The sequence below is a fragment of the Balaenoptera physalus genome (assembly GCF_965194825.1).
Source record: "Balaenoptera physalus genome assembly, chromosome: 5".
NCBI lineage: Eukaryota > Metazoa > Chordata > Mammalia > Artiodactyla > Balaenopteridae > Balaenoptera > Balaenoptera physalus.
The window spans coordinates 114,755,817-114,777,894 of NC_138884.1; the positions used below are offsets into that span (position 1 = coordinate 114,755,817).

At 35.3% G+C, this 22,078-nt stretch overlaps 1 protein-coding gene across 4 annotated transcripts in view; it reads right to left on the reverse strand.

Moving 5' to 3' along the window:
• The window catches only part of SLC9B1 (solute carrier family 9 member B1), a 67,164-nt gene that overhangs the window by 38,777 nt on the left and 6,309 nt on the right, over window positions 1-22,078 (reverse strand). For 2 of the 4 annotated variants that reach the window (XM_082462897.1, XM_082462894.1), the window contains exons 2-3: window positions 7,351-7,420; window positions 5,228-5,366 (exon numbers count right to left, since the gene is read on the reverse strand). In XM_082462897.1, the coding sequence (XP_082319023.1) occupies window positions 5,228-5,366; window positions 7,351-7,420 (209 nt within the window). Of the gene's footprint in view, window positions 1-5,227; window positions 5,367-7,350; window positions 7,475-8,326; window positions 9,314-22,078 lie in introns of those variants that run through there. The other 2 variants (XM_082462896.1, XM_082462895.1) reach the window with 2 other exon arrangements.

Here is a 22,078-nt window from a genome sequence, read left to right on the forward strand (position 1 = left end):
GGCCATTCTAATGGATATGCAGTGGTACTTTGTTGTTTTAATTTGCAATTCCCTAATGACATATGATGTTGAGAACATTTTTATATGCTTAATTGCCATCTGTATATTTTCTTCAGTGAGGTGCCTTTTAAGGTCTTTTGCCCATTTTTAATCAGGTTGTCTGTTTTCTTATTGTTGAGTTTTAGAAGTTCTTGGTATATTTTGGATAGTTCTTTATCAGTTGTGTGTTTTGTAAATAGTTTCTCCCAGTTGGTGGCTTGTGTACTCATTCTCTTGACATTGTCTTTCACAGGGTGGAAGTTTTTCATGTTAAATAAGTTCAGCTAATCAATTATTTCTTTCATGGATTGTGCCTTTCCTGTTCTGTTTTGTTTTTAAAGTAATCACCATAACTAAGGTCATCTAGATTTTCTCCTATGTTAACTTCTATGAGTTTCACAGTTTTGCATTTTACGCTTAGGTCTATGTCCCACTTTGAGTTAATTTTTATGAAGGGCATAACGTCTGATCTAGATTAATTTGTTTTGCATGTGTATGTATGTCCAGTAGATCTAGCACCAGACTACCTTTCTTCCATTGGGTTGCCTTTGCTCCTTTGTCAAAGGTCAGCTGACTATGTTTATGTGTATCTATTTCTGAGCTCTCTATTCTGTTCCATTAATATATTTACATCCTGTTCACCAAATTATACTGTCTTCATTATTGTAGGTTTCTAGTAAGTCTTGTAGGGGAGTAGTGTCAGTTCTTCAATTTTTAATTTTTCTCCTTCAATATTGTGTTAGTTATTCTTGGTCTTTCGCAATATCTATATAAACTATAGAATGAATTTGTCGACACCATGAGACAACATATGGGGATTTTAATTGGAGTTGCATTGAATCTATAGATAGAGTTAAGATGAACTAATTTCTTGACAATATTGAGTCTTCCATGAACGTGGAAAATCTATACATTTATTTAGTTTTTAAATTTCTTTCTTCAGAATTTTGCAGTTTTTCTCATGTAGATATTGTACATATTTTGTTAGATTTATATGAAGGTATTTCATTTCGGGGAGTACTAGTGTAAATGGTGATATTTTTTCATTTCAAATTCCATTTGTTCATTGTTAGTAAATAGGAAAAAAACCTGACTTTTGTATACTAACCTTGTATCCTGTAACCTTATTATACTCACTTTTTAGTTGTTGCAGGAGATTTTTTTCCCTAGATTATTTGGATTTTCTACAGAGACAATCATGTCATCTGTGAACAAAGGCAGTTTTATTTCTTCTTTCCCAGTCTGTATGCCTTTTATACCCTTTTCTTGTCTTACTATACTAGCTAGGACTTCCAGCACAATATTGAAAAGGAGTGGTGAGAGAGGGCATCATTTTCTTGTTCCTGATCTTACTGGGAAAGCTATTTCCTCACAATTAAGTATTGATGGTAGCTATAGATTTTTAATTGATGTTCTTTGTCAAGTTGACAAAGAACTTGTAATTTGCTGAAGTTTTTATCATGAATGAGTATTGGATTTTGTCAAATGCTCTTCCTGCATCTATTGATATAATCATGTGATTTTTCTTCTTTAGCTTGTTGATGTGATGGATTACATTAATTCATTTTCAAATGTGAACCAACCTTGCATACCAAGGATAAATCCCACAAGGTTGTAAAGTATACTTCTTTTTATATGTTGTTGAGTTCTACTTGCTAATATAGAGAATTACAACAAATTGAGAATTTCTGCATCTATGTTCATCAGCGATATTGGGTTTTTTTTTCCCCTTCTAATGTCTTTAGTTTTGGTATGCAAGTAATACTAGACTCATAAAATGAGTTGGCAAGCTTCCCTCTGCTTCTATCTTCTGGAAGAGATTGTAGAAAATTGATATAATTTCTTTCTTAAATAGTTAGTAGAATTCACAAGTGAAATCATCTGAGTCTGATACTTTCTGTTTTGGGAGGTTATTAATGGTTGATTCAATTTCTTTAACTGGTATAGTCTTATTCAGGTTACCTATTTCTTCTTGTGTGCATTTAGGTAGATTGGGTCTTTCAAGGAATTGGTCCACTTCTTCTAAATTATCAGATTTGTGGACATAGAGTTGTTTATGATGTTCCTTTATTATCATTTTAATGCCCATGGAATCTGTAGTGATGTTCCCTCTCTCATTTCTGATATTAGTGATTTGTGTTTTCTCTTTTCTTAGCCTAGCTGGAGACAATCAATTTTACTGATCTTTTCAAAGAACAAGCTTTTGGTTTCATTGATTTTCTCTATTTCTTGTTTTCTATTTTATTGATATCTGCTCTAACTTTTATTATTTCTTTTCTTTTGCTTACTTTGAATTTATTTTGCTTCTTTTTCTAGTTTCATAAGGTGGAAGCTTAGATAACTGATTTCATACCTTTCTTCTTTTCTAATATATGCATTCAATGCTATAATTTTCCCTCTAAGTACTGCTTTCAGTGCATCTCACAAACTTTGATAGCTTGTATTTTCATTTTCATTTAATTCAAAATGTTTAAAAATGTCTCTTGAGGTTTCTTTTTTGACCCATGTGTTATTTACAAGTATATTGTTTAATCTCCAAGTATTTTGGGATTTTCTAGCTGCCTTTCTGTTAATAAATTATACTTCTAAGTCCATTGTGGTCTGAAAGTTTATGTTGACAAATCCCCAAGCTCAGATTCTTTCCTCAGCTGTGCATAGTCTCCTAATGAACTCATTGAAGGCATTCATTTCTGTTACAGTGTTTTTGATTTCTAGCATTTCCATCTCTCTGTTTACATTACCCATCTGTTCTTACATGTTGTCTACCTTTCATTGGAGTCCTTAGTGTATTAGTCAGAGCTGTTTTAAATTCATGGTCTGATAATTCCAACTCCCTTGCCATATCTGGGTCTGGTTCTGATACTTTCTCTGTCTCTTCAAAATGTGTTTTGTGCCTTTTAATACATTTTATATATTTTTGTTTAAAAGGGAACATGATGTTCTGGTAAAAGGACCTATGGTAATGTGACGGTAAGTTGTAGGGGGAGAAGAAGAGTTCTATAGTCCTATGATTAGGCCTCAGTCTTTTAGTGAGCCTGTGTGCCCTGGGCTGTAAATTTCACAAGTTCTTTTTCTTTTTTCTTTCTTCTTTTTTCACCCCCTTAGGTTGTATGGGATGGCTAGAGAGGGCTGGAGTTGGGTATTTCTCTTCTCCTTAGTTGGTTAGGCTAATAAAGTTCCCAAAGGTTATACTCTGATAAAACAGTTTCTCTTGAGGGCAGGTTTTATTAAGAACAGGATGCTCTGGTGTATCTCACGGTGGTCACCGTTTCTCTCTCCCCGACAGATGGCTCTTGGAGGTACAACTCACAAAAGGATGTCCCCCAACACCGTGACTGGGCTCCTCCTGTAGTTTTTAACTCTCAGACTTGCCCACACTGAGCTTCCAGCTAACTGACGAATTTCCTACCCTCGCTACTGGTTCCCGCAGAGGTTTCTGCTCTAACTTAGGATTCTCTGTATCAACCTGTCTCTAATTTGGGGGCCAGTAATTTGCCCTGTGACCTCACTTCTTTGAAGGAACTATGAAGAGTTGGTGATTTTTCAGTTTGTTCAGCTCTTTATTTGTTGTAAGGATGGAGTGATGATGCTGGACCAGAAACTGGAATTGTCTGGGATATTATTTTTGAGCTCTAAACTTCCAAGACTGCTTACTTTATGAAACTAGTGGTAAGATTTTAATGGAGAAATTTGGTTCCAAGATTATTTGAAAATCATAGTTGGATGTATAATAAAGCTTCCCTTTCACTTATTTAAAGGAAAAATAACTTAATGGAAATAAGTTAGTACCTTTATTCAAAGTAAACTAAAAAGAAACAAAAAAGTTAAAACCTAAACTTATTGCCCTAGAGTATCCATTTCTTTGCGATTAGGGAAGCCAACCTCCAAGTAAGATATAAACAGTGTGATTAAAAGTGATGAGACTGATTTCTACATGTGGTTGAAAGTTTAGATTTCTTATTTAATTTAACCTGTGTACACTGCAGGATTGTTGAATTAAACATGACTTGTTGACAAACCGCAGCTCTATTTCTTTCTATTATCCAGAGTATACACTCTTTTAAGAGTTTGTTTAGTTTGAAAATAGGGTGTGTATGTGAGAGGGGAAGAGACAGAGAGACAGATTGAAAAAGAGAGTACAAGAATATAGACCCCCAAGATAGAAACATGAAGCTCCTTAATTTCTCTAAATTTGCAAAATCAAAAATGAAGGAAAACAAAGGGGGAAACCAGTTAGAAGTATCAAAGTTTGTTGTTATAAAACTCCTCAACTAGTTCCTGAGCAAACCACAGTCCTCAACCTCAATGGATAATCTTTGGTGACCAATACATTTCCCTCTCTTCCACATGCACCGGCCCTACTTCTAACATCTGCTGTATAGAAACTGCCCCCTAAATAAGGTCAAGGGGATGTGTATGTGAGACCTATGTGCAGAAGTTATATTTACAAAGGAGTCCAGTCACTTACATGGGTAGATGTTCAAGTTTACTTTAGATTCAGAGCCTTAAAAATACTGATTTTAATTAAAAAGCAACCTTTGCTAAATGAATTTACTACATCAATTAATAAAATTTTCAAAGTTTAAAGTTAGCAAGCAGCAAAGAAAAACAATGTAAACTTCAAATACTAATCCTTCATCATATTTTAATCTAATTTTTATTCTCTGTGAGATCTGTACTTCTAGAGGTCAAACACTCTCTCTCAAGTTTAATCATATAGAAATCTAGGGGAAAAAAAACCTTCTATAAATATTTGGTGACAATGAGATGCTTTAAAATTTTAGTGGGAAAGCAAGTTCTACACAACTCTTTAAGACAGCCTAAAATTTGGGGCTTAATTTAAATAAGAACCTTAATATTGGCAAAAGTATAATGATACTTCTAGCTACTTAAAACTAAATGTCAAAAGTAGGTTTTAAATAAAAATCTTTCTATCATTCTGTTTCTAATTTCCAAAATTTAACATAAAAAGTCATGAAAAAACATTAAAATATAGATCTGTTAAGCAATTATTATTTTTGACAGATTTAAGGAACTATTTCCTCTTTGTCCACATATTGCTTGTAAATAGGGCTGCTCATCTGATCTGGAGTGTATAGATTAAGCAGTGTCTTTGTTGGCTTGTATTTTAATATTTGTCAAATATATTTCTCATTTTCTATCCATTTACATATCTTATTTCACATACCATTTGTAATAGCTTTATTCAGTGTTCCTTGTGGAGGACAAGAACCCTTCTTTTCCATCTGTGGTTTTGTTTCCTCTGTTTTTGCCAAGACAGTTTCCTTAGTTTCTTCATGTTCATTAGTATCACTAGCTTTGAGGATCTGAAGTAAAAACAAGAAAGTCTTTTAAGAAATAGACTTGTACAATTTTATGAATGTAAGAGACAACCAAATCTCGTAATTAAATTCATATTATTACTGTGAACATGGAGAATTATACTTACAAAAGAATATTCATGCTCTATATCAATAGGTATTTGAGGAGGTAACAACAGCGTATTTTGTAGGGCACCCTGATTTAGCCTTTTGTAGATCTGCCTCCCTGACATATTCATTTGTGATTTATGTATACTGAATAAGTGTGCCTATAGTGCAGGCAGAATAATTAAAACTGTCCCTACTTAGTCTAACTCCCAAAGATCATTCAACAAAACTTTTGTAGAATTAAAATGCAACTAAATTGGAAAGGAGGTGAAATATAGTTGGATTCATTTCATTTGAAAAATTATATAACAAAGAAAAATGAGAAAAAACAGATCAAGCTTTCAGAACTTCAAGGTTCATGCTTTTTCCACTACTATTTATAGATAACATATTTAGATGGTTTATGGGTATACCTCAATCTTCCAGTATTTAATGGTAGTTAGTCTAATAATGAAACTGCTGATTTAGGGGGAAAAAAGACACCTTTAGTTTGTGAGAATATTGAAAGGCTTCTCCCAAGGTAAAAACCAAACCAAAACAAAAGATTAAAAAGAAACAGAACAGAATAGTTAACCATGGAATAGCGATATTCAAACATCCTTGCTGTTATCATGATGCATGTGTGTGTGCATATGCATGTACGTGTGTGGACATGCAGGCCAACGCTTTGAGTGTATTGATAATATTTTTGAGTGCAGTGGAGAGAGAACATCACATTGTCACAAGAAATGGTAACAAAGGCTAGAGAGCTTGGACAGATTAAGGAAAGGAAGAGGAAGCATTTAATGACTCGGGAGACAGACGCACCACAGCAGCTGATGTAAACGAATTATGTAGCTCTTTAAAATCAAAGTTCTTTAAACCGGATCATGATTAATCTGTTGGAGTTCTGATATAGAGACCTTTTTCTGGAAAGTCTGTCACTATACAAAAGGTCCAGGGTAAAGACACAAAGGTGAGTTTTGATTAGGGTGGGTGAAAGGTCATATACAATAAAACCATATTATTTTAAGTTTTATTATTTCAGAATTTACAATAAATTGACATAGAGTAAGATGAAGTCTTTACAGATAAAGTAATTAGAATCAATGGTGAATATTTTAAACATTTTTTAAAAAGGACTTTTTTGGCCCTTAAGAACTGTAGAAACCTCTATTTAAAAAATAAACAATTTATAATTCTAATTATGAGCGATTATTATTTAGTAAAACTAGGTCAACAAAAGGTCTAATGACTTACTCTACATACTTGCAAAAATAAAAACCTGGGTCTCCTTCGAATGTACAGCACAACATTTTAATTAATTTAGATTTTTCTTTACCTCTTGTACTCTAAACTACTAACTTTATTCTGGACATGGCAAGAAATAGTAAGCCAAATTTTCATTATTCCTAAAATCTGCCTCTTCGGTTCCAAAATAATCTATGGTCACCCCTTCCATGTTTTAATTCCTTTTGCCCATTTCTTGGGACATATTAAAACTAGCTATTTTAAAATGACCACTTCGTTGTGTTTTTTTTTAGCATGAATCATTTATTTTTTAAATACCCATATTGATATATATTTATCTAGAAATGTGTGCGTGTATGTAAAAGAGAGAGGGAGACTGAGAAAGGGAGAGAGTATGTGTGTTATTTATTAATAAAAATGTAAATATACTAGTGTTCCATAACCTGCTTTTTTACTTAATATGTCATGGATATCTTTCACATTCAATAAGTATAGGCTATGAATTCATTTTCTATGGTTTCATAGTATAAAATGACCACTTCTCACTTTTAAAACAAACATATAAAAAAACCTATTAAGTAAACTTTAAAAATAAATTTTAGCATCAGATGGTTTTCACATCATATGTTACAATATAGTTTTAATTTTTTACCTGAGGAGTTGTAGATGACTGGATGTTTTTATCCTCCAAATGTTCATTTTTTGGATCTGTGATGTACATGCTAATGTTTAAAAGTAATTTGAAAGAAAGAAAAAAAAAAGGACTATAAGTCCATCTGAAAACAAACACGGTTAAGTGGGATTAATTTTTAAATAATTTTTTAGCATAAAGTTTCACCACAGTCAAGTCAGATATCTTTATAGTAAAAACAGTCCAAATATTCATTTTAAAGTTATTAACCAAAGTCATGTGCATAAATTTAAAAAATCATTATCACAAAACAATTTAATACTTCTCAGTAGTTCATAATCCTGGGCCGTATCTTAAAAGCATATATCAGAAAACTTAGTTCTTTATTTCATGCACTGAAATAATATGTTTGAGCTAATTTCCATCATTGATTTATTCTACTCAGTCAGCTCCTGCATAAGAGACTCCAAAAAAATTTAAAATGAAATGTGATCAACTACATTAAAATCTACATCTATAAGCATGCTGTCTTTATAAATGGTCCATTAGAAAGATCTGTGGGGGGCTTCCCTGGTGGCGCAGTGGTTGAGAATCCGCCTGCCAATGCAGGGGACACGGGTTCGAGCCCTGGTCTGGGAAGATCCCACATGCCGCGGAGCAACTAGGCCCGTGAGCCACAATTACTGAGCCTGCGCTCCGCAACAAGAGAGGCCACGATAGTGAGAGGCCCGCGCACCGCGATGAAGAGTGGCCCCCACTTGCCGCAACTAGAGAAAGCCCTCGCACAGAAATGAAGACACAACACAGCCATAAATAAATAAATAAATAAAATTAAAAAAAAAAAAAAAAGAAAGGTCTGTGGGTCCAACACTTAAGTAAAATAAAATAGGTTTTATTTTGAAGAAGAATGAACTAGGAAAAAAACAGTGAACTAGAACCATATCAAGAGGAGAATTAGTTCTGGAAACATTTATTTTAAAATATCTGTTGTTTCTACCTTCTCTGTGATCTTTGCTGCCTTTGAGTAGAGGAAGAGTATCTTTGCCTTAAAAATATCTTTCAATTCTTGAGTTACTGTTGAGGACAAAATTAAAGATTCAAGTTTTAATTTTTAAGTACTTGATAATAATGTGTTTCAAGTATCTATATTTTTTAAAAAGGCAAGCAATTTTAATAATGAAAGTTTTTAATGAAAAGTAACATTAATATCTGAGTACCTACCATATGCTGGGTGCTTACATATATTGTCTCACTTTACGAAGTAAAATATTAGTGTGTAAAATCCTATAAGGAATCATAACTGAACTTATGATATTAAAACAGAAAATAACATTTATTTTTCAAAATTTGATGAAAAAATTAGATCTCTAAGTCCTTTTAAAGTAAAACTCCATTTTAGTTAAAGGGAATATCAGAATTATTAGAATGACTACCTGTTAGCTGTTAGACCAGAAGCTAAGTGTTAGTAAGCCCTATGAACAAGGAATGTGGGTGAATCACGTAAGCTGTGTCAGGTTCTGAAGGGACAGGCTGAGGGTTAGCACCATTAAAAAATCTGAACGCCAGTACACAAGAGTCAGGGCACAAAGTTCACCTACTCAGTAAGTTCTGAATGCCTACTCTTCTGGACTCTGAAGATAAAAGCAGCAAAACAAAACGGGAATATAGGTTTCTACTCTCATGGAGCTTATATTCTTGTAGGGGTGAAGGGAAAGACAATAAACAATATTTTCAGCCTGCAATTAAATACTGAAGAAAATAAACCAGCATGATGTCACAGTGATCAAGGGGACATTTCAACAGCGACTTGAATGAGGACAAATTGTGAGTCATAACTAGGCAGATGGACTAGGAGCATGCAAACATAACATCAAGAATCACACAAGGAGAGGGCTTCCCTGGTGGCGCAGCGGTTGAGAGTCTGCCTGCCAATGCAGGGGACGTGGGTTCGAGCCCTGGTCTGGGAAGATCCCACATGCCACGGAGCAACTAAGCCCGTGAGCCACAGCTACTGAGCCTGCACTCTAGAGCCTGTGAGCCACAACTACTGAGCCTGCGTGTCTGGAGCCTGTGCTCCGCAACAAGAGAGGCCGCGATAGTGAGAGGCCCACGCACCGCGATGAAGAGTGGCCCCCGCTCGCCGCAACTAGAGAAAGCCCTCGCACAGAAACGAAGACCCAACACAGCCATAAATAAATAAATTAAAAAAAAAAAAAGAATCATACAAGGAGAGATATCAAGAAACCAGGCAGCATATTTTAAGATCTGCAACTATGTCATGATTAGGATGGCAGGACTTGGGATCCAGGGGAGCAAACAGTGCATTAGAGCTTGAAAACCTAGATAAGGGGTCTGAATATAAATTTAATAGGTTAGGAGCTATAAGAGAAGCTTGATACTGGGTCAAGCAATATTTGTGACTGGCAATTACTCAAAACTCTCTTTACGTATTTGCCAAAAGTGGAATTGGTAGGTGGTATGCATAGTAACTAAAAGCAAGAACTTTGAAGCTGAGATAGAAGTGATTTACTTCCCTAGGCCTCAATTTCCTTATCTGTAAGATAATGATATAATATTGCTTAATTTATTGGTTATTGTGAGGATTAAATGATATAATAACAGCTGACACAACTTGGACTGTTAAACACTTAACATGAATTATCTCATTCGATTCTCACAACTCTATGAATTATTTACTACTATTATCCTTATTTTACAGATGTTGAAACTGAGACCCAGGAATTTTAAGTAATTTTCCCAAAGTCACACAGCTGGCAAGTAGCATAGTTGGAATTTGAACCAAATACTCTTTAGTATTATTCAAATCCTTATTAACCTTGGTATCATCTATCTTTTTCCTTTTAGTTATTCTGGTGATACTGCATTATGGATTTAAGTTGCATTTTCTTGATGACTAATATATTTCATATATTTATTGGCCATTTAAATATCTTTTTTAGTAAAGTATCTGTTTAACTCTCTTGCCCATTAAAAAAAATGTACTGGCTGAATTTTTCTAATTGATTTGTTGGGAGTTATCTATTCTAGAATGGATCTTTTCTTGAATATATAAATAGCCAATATCATCTCCTACTCTGTGGCTTGCATTTTCACTCTGATGATGTCTCTGAATGAACAGAAGTTTTTATTTTAATTTAGTCCAATTTGTTCTTTTCTTCTTTTATGGCTGGAGTTTTTATTGTTTTAGAAATCTTTGCCAACCCTGAGATCATAAAGATATCTCTTTACATATTCTTCTGGAAGCATTAGTGTTTTGCCTTTTACATTTAAGTCTATTATCCATCTGGAATTGATTTTTATGTATAGTGTGAGAAAAAGATAAAAATTGATTTTTTTCCCATACGATATCTAATTGACTCAGCACCATTAATTTAAAAAGACCATCCTTTACCCATTGCACTTCAGGGTCACCTTTGTTGTAAATAAGGTGACCACATATATGTGAATTTATTTTTGGATTCTGTTCTGGTCCACTGGCCTATTTTTCTATCCTTATGCCAACACTACATTAGTGCTTATATAATAGGTGTTGATAGAGTTGGACTGACTCTTTGGCTTTTTGTATTGCCATATGAATTTTAGAATCAAGTTGTCAATTCACAAACACACACACACACACACACACACACACACACACACACACAAAACCTGCTGGAAGTTTGTCTGAAATTGTACTGAATCTACAGATCAATTTGGGGAGAACTTGATATCTTAATAGTATGTCAATCCTTCAACATTGTATATCCTTCCACTTATTGAGATTTTCTTTATTTTAATAACGTTTTGTAGACCTCTAAACTGAATTTAGAGGTCTTGCACATCTTTCATTATGCTTATTTCTAGGTAGGCTTATTTCTAGGCATTGATACTTTTTTGGATGTTACCAAAATAGTATCATTTAAAAAATTCATTATTTGTTATTGCTGATATACAGAAATACAAGTAATTTTTGTTTATTTATTTTATATGCAGGCCTTAATAAGTTCACTTTATTCTAATAGTCTGTAGATTCTTTTGGATTTTCTAAGTATACAAGTAAGTATACAAGTTTTATTTATGCATTTAATCTCCTTTTCTTTCTTTACTGCACTGGTTGTAACCTGTCTTTATAGTTGCTCAATATACTTGATGACCTTGGTATCGTCTGTTTTCAGTATTTCTTTTACTATAGATCTGTTGACAATAAACCCTTTCATTATTTATTTGTCTGAAATGTGCTAATTTCACCTTCACTTTTGAAGGGTATTCTCACTGGATACAGAATTCTAGGCTAGAAGTTATTTTCTGTAAGCATTTAAAAAATGTTCCATTGCATTCTGGCTCCCATAATTTCTGTTAAGAATTTAATTATCATTCTTACCATGACTCCTTTGAAGATAATACATTTTCCCTCTCTTTGACTGATATTAATTATAGTTACTAAAAAAAATTTTTATTTTGATAAAAGATGCATGACATAAAATTCACCACTTTAAAGTGTGCATTTCAGTGGTATTAAGTGCATTCACATTGTTAAGCTATCATCACCACTGTCCATCTCCAGAACTTTTTTATCATCCCAAACTGAAACTCTGTATCCATTAAACAATAACTCCCTATTCTCCCCTCCGGAAACCCCCTGGTAACCACCATTCTACCTTCTGTCTGTACGATTTGACTACCCCAGGTACCTCATATAAATGGAATCATACAATATTTGTCCTTTTGCATCTGGCTTATTTCACTTAGTATAATGTCTCCAAAATTCATCCATGTTGTAACATGTATCAGAATTTCCTTCCATTTTAGGGCTGAATAATATTCCATTGTATGTATATACCATATTTTGTTTACCACTTCATTTGTCTTTTTTTTTTAGTGGTTCAATATTAATAATTTAATGATTAAGTGAGATAATCCAAATAAAATATTCAGCATAGTCCCAAGCATATGGTAAGCACTCCATAATGGTAACATACTCAGAAAGGAAAACAGAGTTGCTTAGCTAGTTAAAGGTAGAGAAGTCAGGAGGTCTAACCCCTGGTTGAGTGGCTTACTTATGATTTAGATTCCCATCCAATATGTAGCATGGAGAATTCAAATGGAGAAAAGCAGTCAGTTGCAGGAAAGAATGCTGAATCTTTTATTTTGCTTAGAACAAGTTAGAGACTGTAAGATTATAAGCTGGCAACATACTATAGTGTTCATTTACAATTTATTTTATACTCAGAACACATCTTGTTATTTATGTTTTTCAGATAGTTGTTGAAATCCAACAACGCTATGGAGCAATCTGCATGGTAAACATTTCTTTTAGGATTATCGCCTTTCTCTGTGTGCCCTTTTCCTCTTTTGCTTGTAACCTGTGCATTGTCCACTAGATGGCAATACACCAACATAAAATGCAAAGGAAACAGCCATACCGTAGCATCTTATTTACTCGATTTAGTGGGAGATGATCGTTTTCCTGGAATATTAGCCTGCAAGTAGTGGGTTAGGACTACATCCATGCATCCTATTGTGGAATTAATTAAAACCAGTGCTGATGAATGAATAGATGCTGAATGAATAAGTACAATCATATATTTAGTGCTTACAATGTACCAGACCCCGAGATAGGTACTACACACATGATATGTCTGCTTTCCTCATATCACCACGCCCTCCCCCCATTGAACAGATGAGGACTCTGAGGATTGGAGGGTCAGTAGCTTTCCCAGGGTCATACAACTAGAGAGAGATGAAGCCAGGACTGCTCAGTGGCAGGGGAAGATGATGAGTTTGAAGCCAGTGGTCACATCCAAGTACCAGAATGCAATGGAAACATGGAATTCTACCTTAGGACTGGGCAAAAGCTATGAATTTAATCCCTTCATTTGTTGATGGACATTTGGGTTGTTTTCACCTTTTGGGCTATTGTGAATAATGCTGCTATAAACATGGATGTACAAATAACTGTTCAAAGTCTGCTTTCAATTCTCTTGCGTATGTACAAAGGAGAACTGCTAGATCATATGGTAATTCTACGTTTAATTTTTTGAGGAACTGACATACTGTTTTCCACAGTGACTGTACCATTTTATATTCACACCAGCGATGCGCAAGGGTTCCAATTTCACCACATACTTGTTGACACCTGTTATTTTGTTTTTTTTGTTAATAGCCATCATAATGGGTATGAAATGGTATCTCAATGTGGTTTTGATTTGCATTTCCCTAATGATTAGTGATGTTGAGAATCTTTTCATGTGTTTATTGGCCATTCATGTATATCTCCTTTGGAGAAATGCCTATTCAAGTCCTTTGCCCATTTTAAAACTAGATTGTTTTTTGTTGTTGAGTTGTAGGGGTTCTTTAAATACTATGGATATTAATCACTTATCTGATATCTGGCTTGCAAATACTTTCTTTCATTCTGTGGGTTGCCTTTCCACTCTGTTGATAGTGTCCTTCAATGTGCAAAAGTTTTTAATTTTGATGTTGTCCAATTCATCTATTTTTTCTTTTTGCCTGTAGTTTGGGTGTAATGTTCAAGAAATCATTGCCAAATCCAAAGTCATGAAGCTTTCCCCCTAGTTTTTCTTCAAAGACTTTTATAGTTTTAGTTCTTAAAATCATAGTCATCTTAACATCTTTGTCTTCTAACTCAAAAATCTGGGTCCTCTTTGAACATGTTTCTATTTTCAATTTTCTGTCTTGGTTTGTGGTCATAAAGTATTGTCTAAAAGCTAGCATGGCTAATAACTTTTATTGAAAACTTGACCTGTATAAGAAATGATACAGTCTCCAAATGTTATCTTCTTCCAGAAAGAAATGTGTGGTGGGGGGGAGTGCTAATCACTTTAAGCAAATCAGAGACTGAGCTCAGTTGAGATAGATTTGTAACACTCAGTTTTACCTCATTTTGTTCTGGCTCCTAGGGAATAGTTCTCTAGGAATTTTGCCTTAGATGATGCCCCCGACAAATTACGATAACCTCACTTGTTTTTCCCAGATCAGAAATACATTATTTCCCCTGGGTTCACTCCTATTGTCTATGCTTTCCTGTCCTGTAACAACTGGGTAACTTTTCCAAGGTCACAAAGGTATAAATAAAGGAGCTGGGCCAAAATCAGGCAGTTTGTCTCCAGAGCCCACACTCTTAAAAATAAAGTGCTTATAATATATCAGACACTGTGTCAGACATAGACAAAGCTCTCACAGGGTTTAGATGCTAACATTTAGAAAATGGCCATTATAACTTAAATCTGTTTTTAAAAACGAAAAGAAAATCTATCAAGTATCTATCTAACTTTTTGGTTTGTCTATTTTAGAAAAGAAAGTACTAAAAATAAGGGTCTTAGAAAAAACTTGAAAATAGGGTGTAAATAATAAGTCAGAGAAGGCTAAGATTATTTAGAAATAGCTCATTGGAAATCAATTATAAAGGTGTTAAGATCCCTCTACGTGCCTCTTACCCTCCAACCCCTTTCACTGAGCACTCTGGAACTTCTGCTAGAATTATCAAACTCTCAACCTCTTATATTCTCAACCTCTTCAGAGCATTCTCTCAAATTCTGTGTCCTATCTGAAACCAAGCCCTTCCCTTAAGCATACTACTTCCCCTATAGTCCTCTTTCATAATAGCTGTTTATTTGCTTACTTCCTTCTGACAACTGCTATTTATATACATTACTTTTAAAAAAACCTTGCCTCTTTGAAGCTTGTATAGTTTGACAATACCGCTTTCTCCCTCTTCCAATCACTGTTATTTACTGACCTTATCTTGGTCCCTTTCCATTATTCACCAAAGACATGAACAGCTGACTCCCAAATTTGTAATCCTTCTTAGTCTTAAACATATACTTGGGTAATTCATTTACTACCGTGGCTCCACATATAACCCCTCATTCTCAGTAGATAACCTTACCTCCAACTTCCATTACAAATCTTTCTCTCCCTCTTACATTAAAGGAAATGTCTTCCTCCTAAGGCAATCAGAGCACTTGTATTTTGGACTATATTCCTTCTTGTATTCTCAAGAATTTTATATCATCAATGATCCTTCTCTGCCTGTATCAACTATTCCTCCTCTCCCACTTCCTTTCAACGAGATCCTTCCCAGTGACGTTTAAATGAGCTCATCTTCATAAAAGTTTCCTAGAAACCCACATCCCCATTCAGCTGCTCCTTCCCTTTACTAATAAACTTTTTGCAGAGTTGGTGGTTCTCACCACAGTCTTCTTTCCCTCACAAACCACTCACTCATCAATATTTGCCACTTGAGGTTCTACTCCTTTCACTCCACAAAATAATTCTCCTTAAGGTCATAAATAATCTACAAGTGAACATATGACATGATGAAACATTCTTCTTTTCACTCTTATTAAACCACTCTCTTACCCCACCCCCATCTTTCTTCTTATTCCTTTCCTGTCTTCTTTGCAGACCCATTTTCTCTCATCAACTGCTAAAAGTTGGGGGTCATGAAGGTTCTGCCCTCAATCCTCACTTCAGTTCACTGGTTGAGTGCCCCAATACTCCTTACTGGCTTTAGGATAAAGACAAAAATATTTAACATGGCTGTGTTCAAACGACTACAATAAAGTACCAAATACTGGGTAGCTTATAAACAACAGAAATTTATTCCTCACAGTTCTGGAAACTGGATGCATCCCAGCATGGTTGGTGAAGGCCCTCTTTTGGGTTGCAGACTGCTGACTTCTCGTTGTATCCTCATATGACAAAGAGACAGCTAGAGAGCTCTCTGGGGTCCCTTTTAAAAGGGTACTAATCCCTTTTATAAGGACTCTACCATCATGACCTAATTATCTTCCAAAGGTCCCACCTCCTAATACTATCATTTTGGGGATTAAGATATCAACATATGAATAAACATCCAGTTAACTGCAATGATAATCCTACAGGATTCTGCAAATGTAGTCCATGGGTCCCTCTCAAGCCTAATTTCATACCATTCCCCATTCATTTTTTTCATTCCTAGGCCACTCTGATGTTCTTACAGTTCCTTGAAATTGCTAGATTCCTTCTGCAGAGCCTTAATACTTGCTTTTCCCTCCAACTGAAATACTCTCCACCAACCTCCCCTTAATTTGGTTAACTCCTTTTTAATCCCTCAGCTCAAGGACCTCAGAGAAATATTTATGACACCACCGCTGCCCGTAGACTAAGTAAGGTCCAGTTTTTTATGTTCTTATAGAATGTTGATCATTTTTTTCAGAGCAGTTACCTCAGTTTGTAGTCATGTATTGATTAGAGTGACTGTTTACTGTGTTTGTCTCATTAGGCTGTAGACTCCATAATAGTGTCCCACAGGTCCTTGAGGCTCTGTGCATTTTAGTTTTCAGTCTTTTTTTCACTCTGTTTTTCAGTGAGAATGATTTCTATTTATCTATCATCGAGTTCATTGATTCTTTCCCAGTTCATTTCCATTCTACTATTGAGTCCACCCAGTGAATGTTTTATTTCAGATACCGTACTTTTTAGTTCAAAAATTTTTACTTACTTCTTTTTTACTGTTTCTATTTTTCTGCCGTGAATGAGTATCTTTCCATTTATTATGACTATGCTTATCTTTACCACATGAAACATAGCTGCTTCAACATCTTTGTCTGATAATTCAGCATCTGTGTCATTTTTGGCTGGCATCTGTTGATTTTATTTTCCCTTAAGACAATCATTTCCTGGTTCTTCATATGTCAAGTACTTCCGGAGTATATCATGGATATTTTGTTGCATAGACTCTGGGTCCTGCTAAAATCCTCTGAGGAATATTTATTTTTTGTTTGTTTTAGCAGGCAATCAACTTGAGTGGGTGTAGATCATAAGCTCTCTCTTAGTTTCTGTGGCCATTGGTTCCAATCTCAGTTGTTTCCAAAGCCTTTGTTATGCTGCCTTTGGTTTGTCCCATGAAGCCACTCAGGGGGTTAGTGGCTTGGGCAGTGTTTTGTTTTGTTTTGTTTTGTTTCTTAATATTACTTCAGTTTTTAAAGCCATTGTGATGCTGCTTTGGGCCTGTCTCATGCATGCATAGCTGGAGGTGACCCAAGACCCTTGGTTGGGTTAATGCACAGAATTAAGGAACCCCATTCTTCAGCCTTCTCCTTTCCTGAATCCACACCTCCTCCCAACTCTATTTCTCTCAAGGTCTCTTTCTGTGGTTTCTCTAGTCAGAAGATGCGGCTTTTCTCTGAGTTTTAGCTGTCCATAATTCCATAAACAGTGCCAGCCCTTGGGGAAAAGCCGCAAAAGGAAAACAACAGCAATAACAATGATTCCTCACACTCGCTTTGGACTATAGGGTTCATTTCCCCAGATCTTCAGGCCAGAAAAATAGGTTTTCTATTGTAGTTTTTGACCTCCTGTGTGGGCCTTGCATGGCTGAATGACTGGGGCCTACCTTCAGGTTAAAGCCACAGGAGCAAGAGAAACTCACCCTCATCATTTTGACTCTCCTTCACAATCTACCTGCTTTTGTTTACTTTTCTGAGTCCTCAGGTAGTTGCTGTTTGCATCTTATCCAGAGTTTTGGGTTGTGAGCAGTGAAAAAGATTTTGTAGTGGGTTTATTCTAACTTGGATGGAACTGGAACCCTGTGCACTTCAGGATAGCAGGGACTATATGTGTTTTTTTTTTGTTTTTTTTTTTCTTTTTACCCTTGATCTACACAGTACCTAGCAAATGGCAGGCACTCAATAAATATTTGTGGAATAAACTGAGAATAAAAAAACGCCAGATACTCAAAATGACAACAAAAACAAAAACATTCTGCATGGTTAACAAGAAGGGCATCTTTGATAGAAAAGTAAGAGATTCTAACATCTAGCATAAGCGTTTCAAATACATTAAGAAAAAGGAAACAAATTATAAAATGAGTAAGATCCTTAATGATTATGCTGTAAAGACAGATAAGAAATTAACAGGATAACTTAGAAAACAGTTCTGCTCTATAGAACAAAAACTTAAAGAGTGGAAGTTTTGAAGAATTAGGACTCTGACTAGGATAGATTTGGGGCATAACTTTAATGGGGGAAGTTGAAGAGGAAAAACCAAATACTTGAGTAACGTAGGGATTAGAAGCAGACTAGGCAGAATACATGGGCCTTAGCCCTCTCCCCACTGCCCCTTTCCCCCCTTTTTAATATTGTGCCTGTCTGCTTTCTTCTTTGCTCTAGATATCTCCTTATCTTTATTTTCCTTTGGACTTCTCGCTCTCCCTGGACACCTCTTTCTCTCCTATCTGACTAATTTTTAAAATGCCTATTTCCTTAACATAATATAAATTTTGTAATTTAAAATGTAGATTAAATTAAACTAACAAATTTTATCTTTCTCTTAAGAATTGGTTTTTTGGGGATTCAATTTCTTGATAGAAAAACATCTTGTTAACAGCTCTATACAATTACTTTAAATATACTTGATATAAGCAAAAGCCTCCCTGTGTAATTCAGGAGTAACTGTGGTAATCCAAGTGTCTAATGGTTACAGTGAATGTATTCTGTTAGGAGTGAAACCAAGCAGGACCCTGCAGGGCCTTCCCAGAGGCAGACCACCCCCTACTTCTTGTTTGTAGAAAAGCTTTAGCCTCCTAGGCCTTCCCCGAGTTCCAAAGAGCATATTTAATCAGAGAAGTGAGAAAATGCAGAAACAGAGGAAAACAGCCAAGCAAGACAAAATAATCATAGTTTAGCCATAAAACAAAGTCAAGGACCCTTAGTTCCTCATCAAAGGCTATAGATAATATTCTGAGCCATATCCTTGAGTTGTTTTGCAGATACTAAAGGCCCCACCAGGTGGAAGAAGTTAATGGCATGCTGCCCACAAGCTCGTAGACCCCAGACGGTTGGAACCAGAAGGTTGATGATGCTGACTCCCAAAATACCACCCTGTTACCTCACCACCAACCAATCAGAAGGATGTACATGAGCTGACTATGCACCCGTTGACCCTTCCCTCACCTTGCCTTTAAAAACCCTTCCCTGAAAGCCATCAAGGAATTTGAGTCTCTTGAGCATTAGCTGCCTGTTCTCCTTGCTTGGTGCCTTGCAGTAAACTTTGTACTTTCTTTCACCACAACACTGTGTCAATAGATTGGCTTTACTACACGTCAGGTGAGCAGACCCAAGTTTGCTTTGATAACAGGAGTCCTCTCATTATATGTCTAGATAGCTGGCATAAGGGAAGGAGTGAGGGCTTTGAAATCAGAAATATACTACTTGTATGATCTTGGGTAAATTACAATCTCCTGTCATCTTTTAATGGGTATAGTACTATCTACTTTTCTTACTTTGTGCTCACAGCTGGAGAAAGCAGAATAGTTATCCAAATTTGAGTTTACTGGACATCATGCTTTTTGTATATTAACAAAAGGAAGACTTCATTGTGATTTTTATTCCAGTATCTTACATTTATGACCACCTCAGTATTTAAATAAGATTTTATGCTCTATTTATTGAAATAAGCCTCTTAAAATCCTTTTTGGAATGAGGCAGAGTATAAATACATACATACTACATATCTTGCTATTAGGGGATCAAGTGAGATGTTTGTACAGTTCATAGCAAAAGCTATGGTATTCAACTGATAATTTTTATTACAAGTATGTACTATCACCATATTGCTAAGCTTTGCTTTTAAAGTCATGGAAAATTTTGATTGATTTAGAGGTTCTGTTTTCACCCGTTTTTATTAGAATGTCTCTTTGATTGCACATATAAATAATGGACACAGTCTGTATTATAGAAGAGCTGGGCAATCTAAGCTCTATGCTTTTAATCTGCTACATAATATTGAGTAAATTTCTTGTCACTTCACCATCCAGTACCTCAATTCCAAACCTATAAAATGGGGTAGGGAGGAAGGATGTTAGATGATCTAATGCCTTTATCAGCTTTAAGGCTCTGCTTCTATTCCCTTACGGACCCACTGTAAAACAAACAGGGTGACAGAATACCGATACACACTGCTTGGGAATTTCACATTTTACATAAATATCATGTATGTATATATCACTTAATAGAAACAACTTCTTGTCTTTCCCCAGGTGTGTGTTCTTGTAGTGTATACTGTACTTTGGATTTACTCTTTTGCAGCAATGTTCAACAATAGTGACATCTAGTGACTACATGCTACATATCATTCAGCAAAAGTTTATGACCAATTCTTAGTCTTCTAAATGTGGACGATTCACTTTGTGACTTAGCTAATACCTGAAATCATTCCTCATCTCTCCTCCCTATAGATGTAAGAAATATGAATTAAATTTGACAGTTGCATTAACAATTGGATACATAATAGCTGAAAATGTCTTCAAAAAATCATAATGCATACAAGATTTAAATATTAACTATTCTAAGGGAGACTGCAACTTTTTTCCTTCCATTGAGAGTGGCAGAACCGGGAGTTGAGTTCGGGTGTGTTTCAATATGTAGTCCATGCCCTTAGCCACTATACATCACTGACACATAATAGCCATTTAACATATATTTGTTAAATGAGAGTTAGGTAAAGCATGTATGTCAACGTCTGGGTTTGTGAGTATGTATTCCTTTAGAATCTTTGGAACTATTGCTGCCTTTCAGACAGAAGTCTTTTTGAGTTTATGTCAAAGATCATCAAGTAACAACAAGAGTATAATTCTTTCTGAACAAATGAATTTGAGAGTTACGTCCACTGGAATACTCTTTATAAAGAGCATTGAATCTAGAGCATTTTTTTTTAAGACAATGACCAGCTGACATTACTATTTAATTAGGACAATACAAATCTGGACACTACTACTCCAATTCAAATGGACTCTGCCACTATTAAAATTACTATAGTATTTAGTGTTTGTTCTCATTAATCAGATATTATCTTGAATTTTTATTCTTTTCAGGTGCCTAGATTTTGTTTCCACAATAAAATGGTAAGGTATTCCACGATTTGGAGCATGTTTTATATTCTTGTCTTTTTCTTAGTACCAAACACAATGGCTTTTCTCACCCATAGAATAAAGTTACTAACAACTTGTCCAGAATCCAGGGTTTTCCACAACATGGCATCAAACCATCTTGTCAGCTTCCTCTGTAGCTCTCTTGACCCTGTATTTCAGTCAAATTAAACTGTTAACTGCTCTCCTATGCATTATTTGCTTTCTCTTATTTGCTTGGAATACCTTCCCACTGCATCTCTTCTTTGCAAGTTATATCTGTTGCTTAAGGGTATTCCAGGAAAAGCTTCCTGCAAGGTATACCCAAAACTGGAAGTCATCTTCCCGTCTGAATTCTCACATCATTGTGTCACTTGCTCTACCTTCCTTCTCCCTCTCTAGTTGTCTATCTTTGGCCTTCTTTACAAGCTTCTTTTCCTTTATCTGTCCCTTAAATGTTGAGGTTCCTCGGGATTCTGCCTTCTGCCCTTTTTTCTTGTCACTCTCTCTCTATATTTTTTAAGATACTTATTTTACTCCCAATGACCAATAAGCTGATGAGCCTGGCCTAGAGAAGACCTCTTGAGATTCTAACTAGTATATTTACCTAAATATTGAATATCTTTACTTGATCACCTTTATAAGCATCTTAAGCTAAGCTCAATGTATGTCCAACTGAACCCAAGACCTTTCCCCACCAAATCTATTCCTTCTTCAGAGAATTTCCTACCTCAGAGAATGAAGCTACCATCTACCTAGTTGCTCAGATTAGAAACTGAGGAGTCATTCCTTCTCCCCACTTTTCCTTTCCTGCTGACATCTGGTGAGTTACTAAATCAT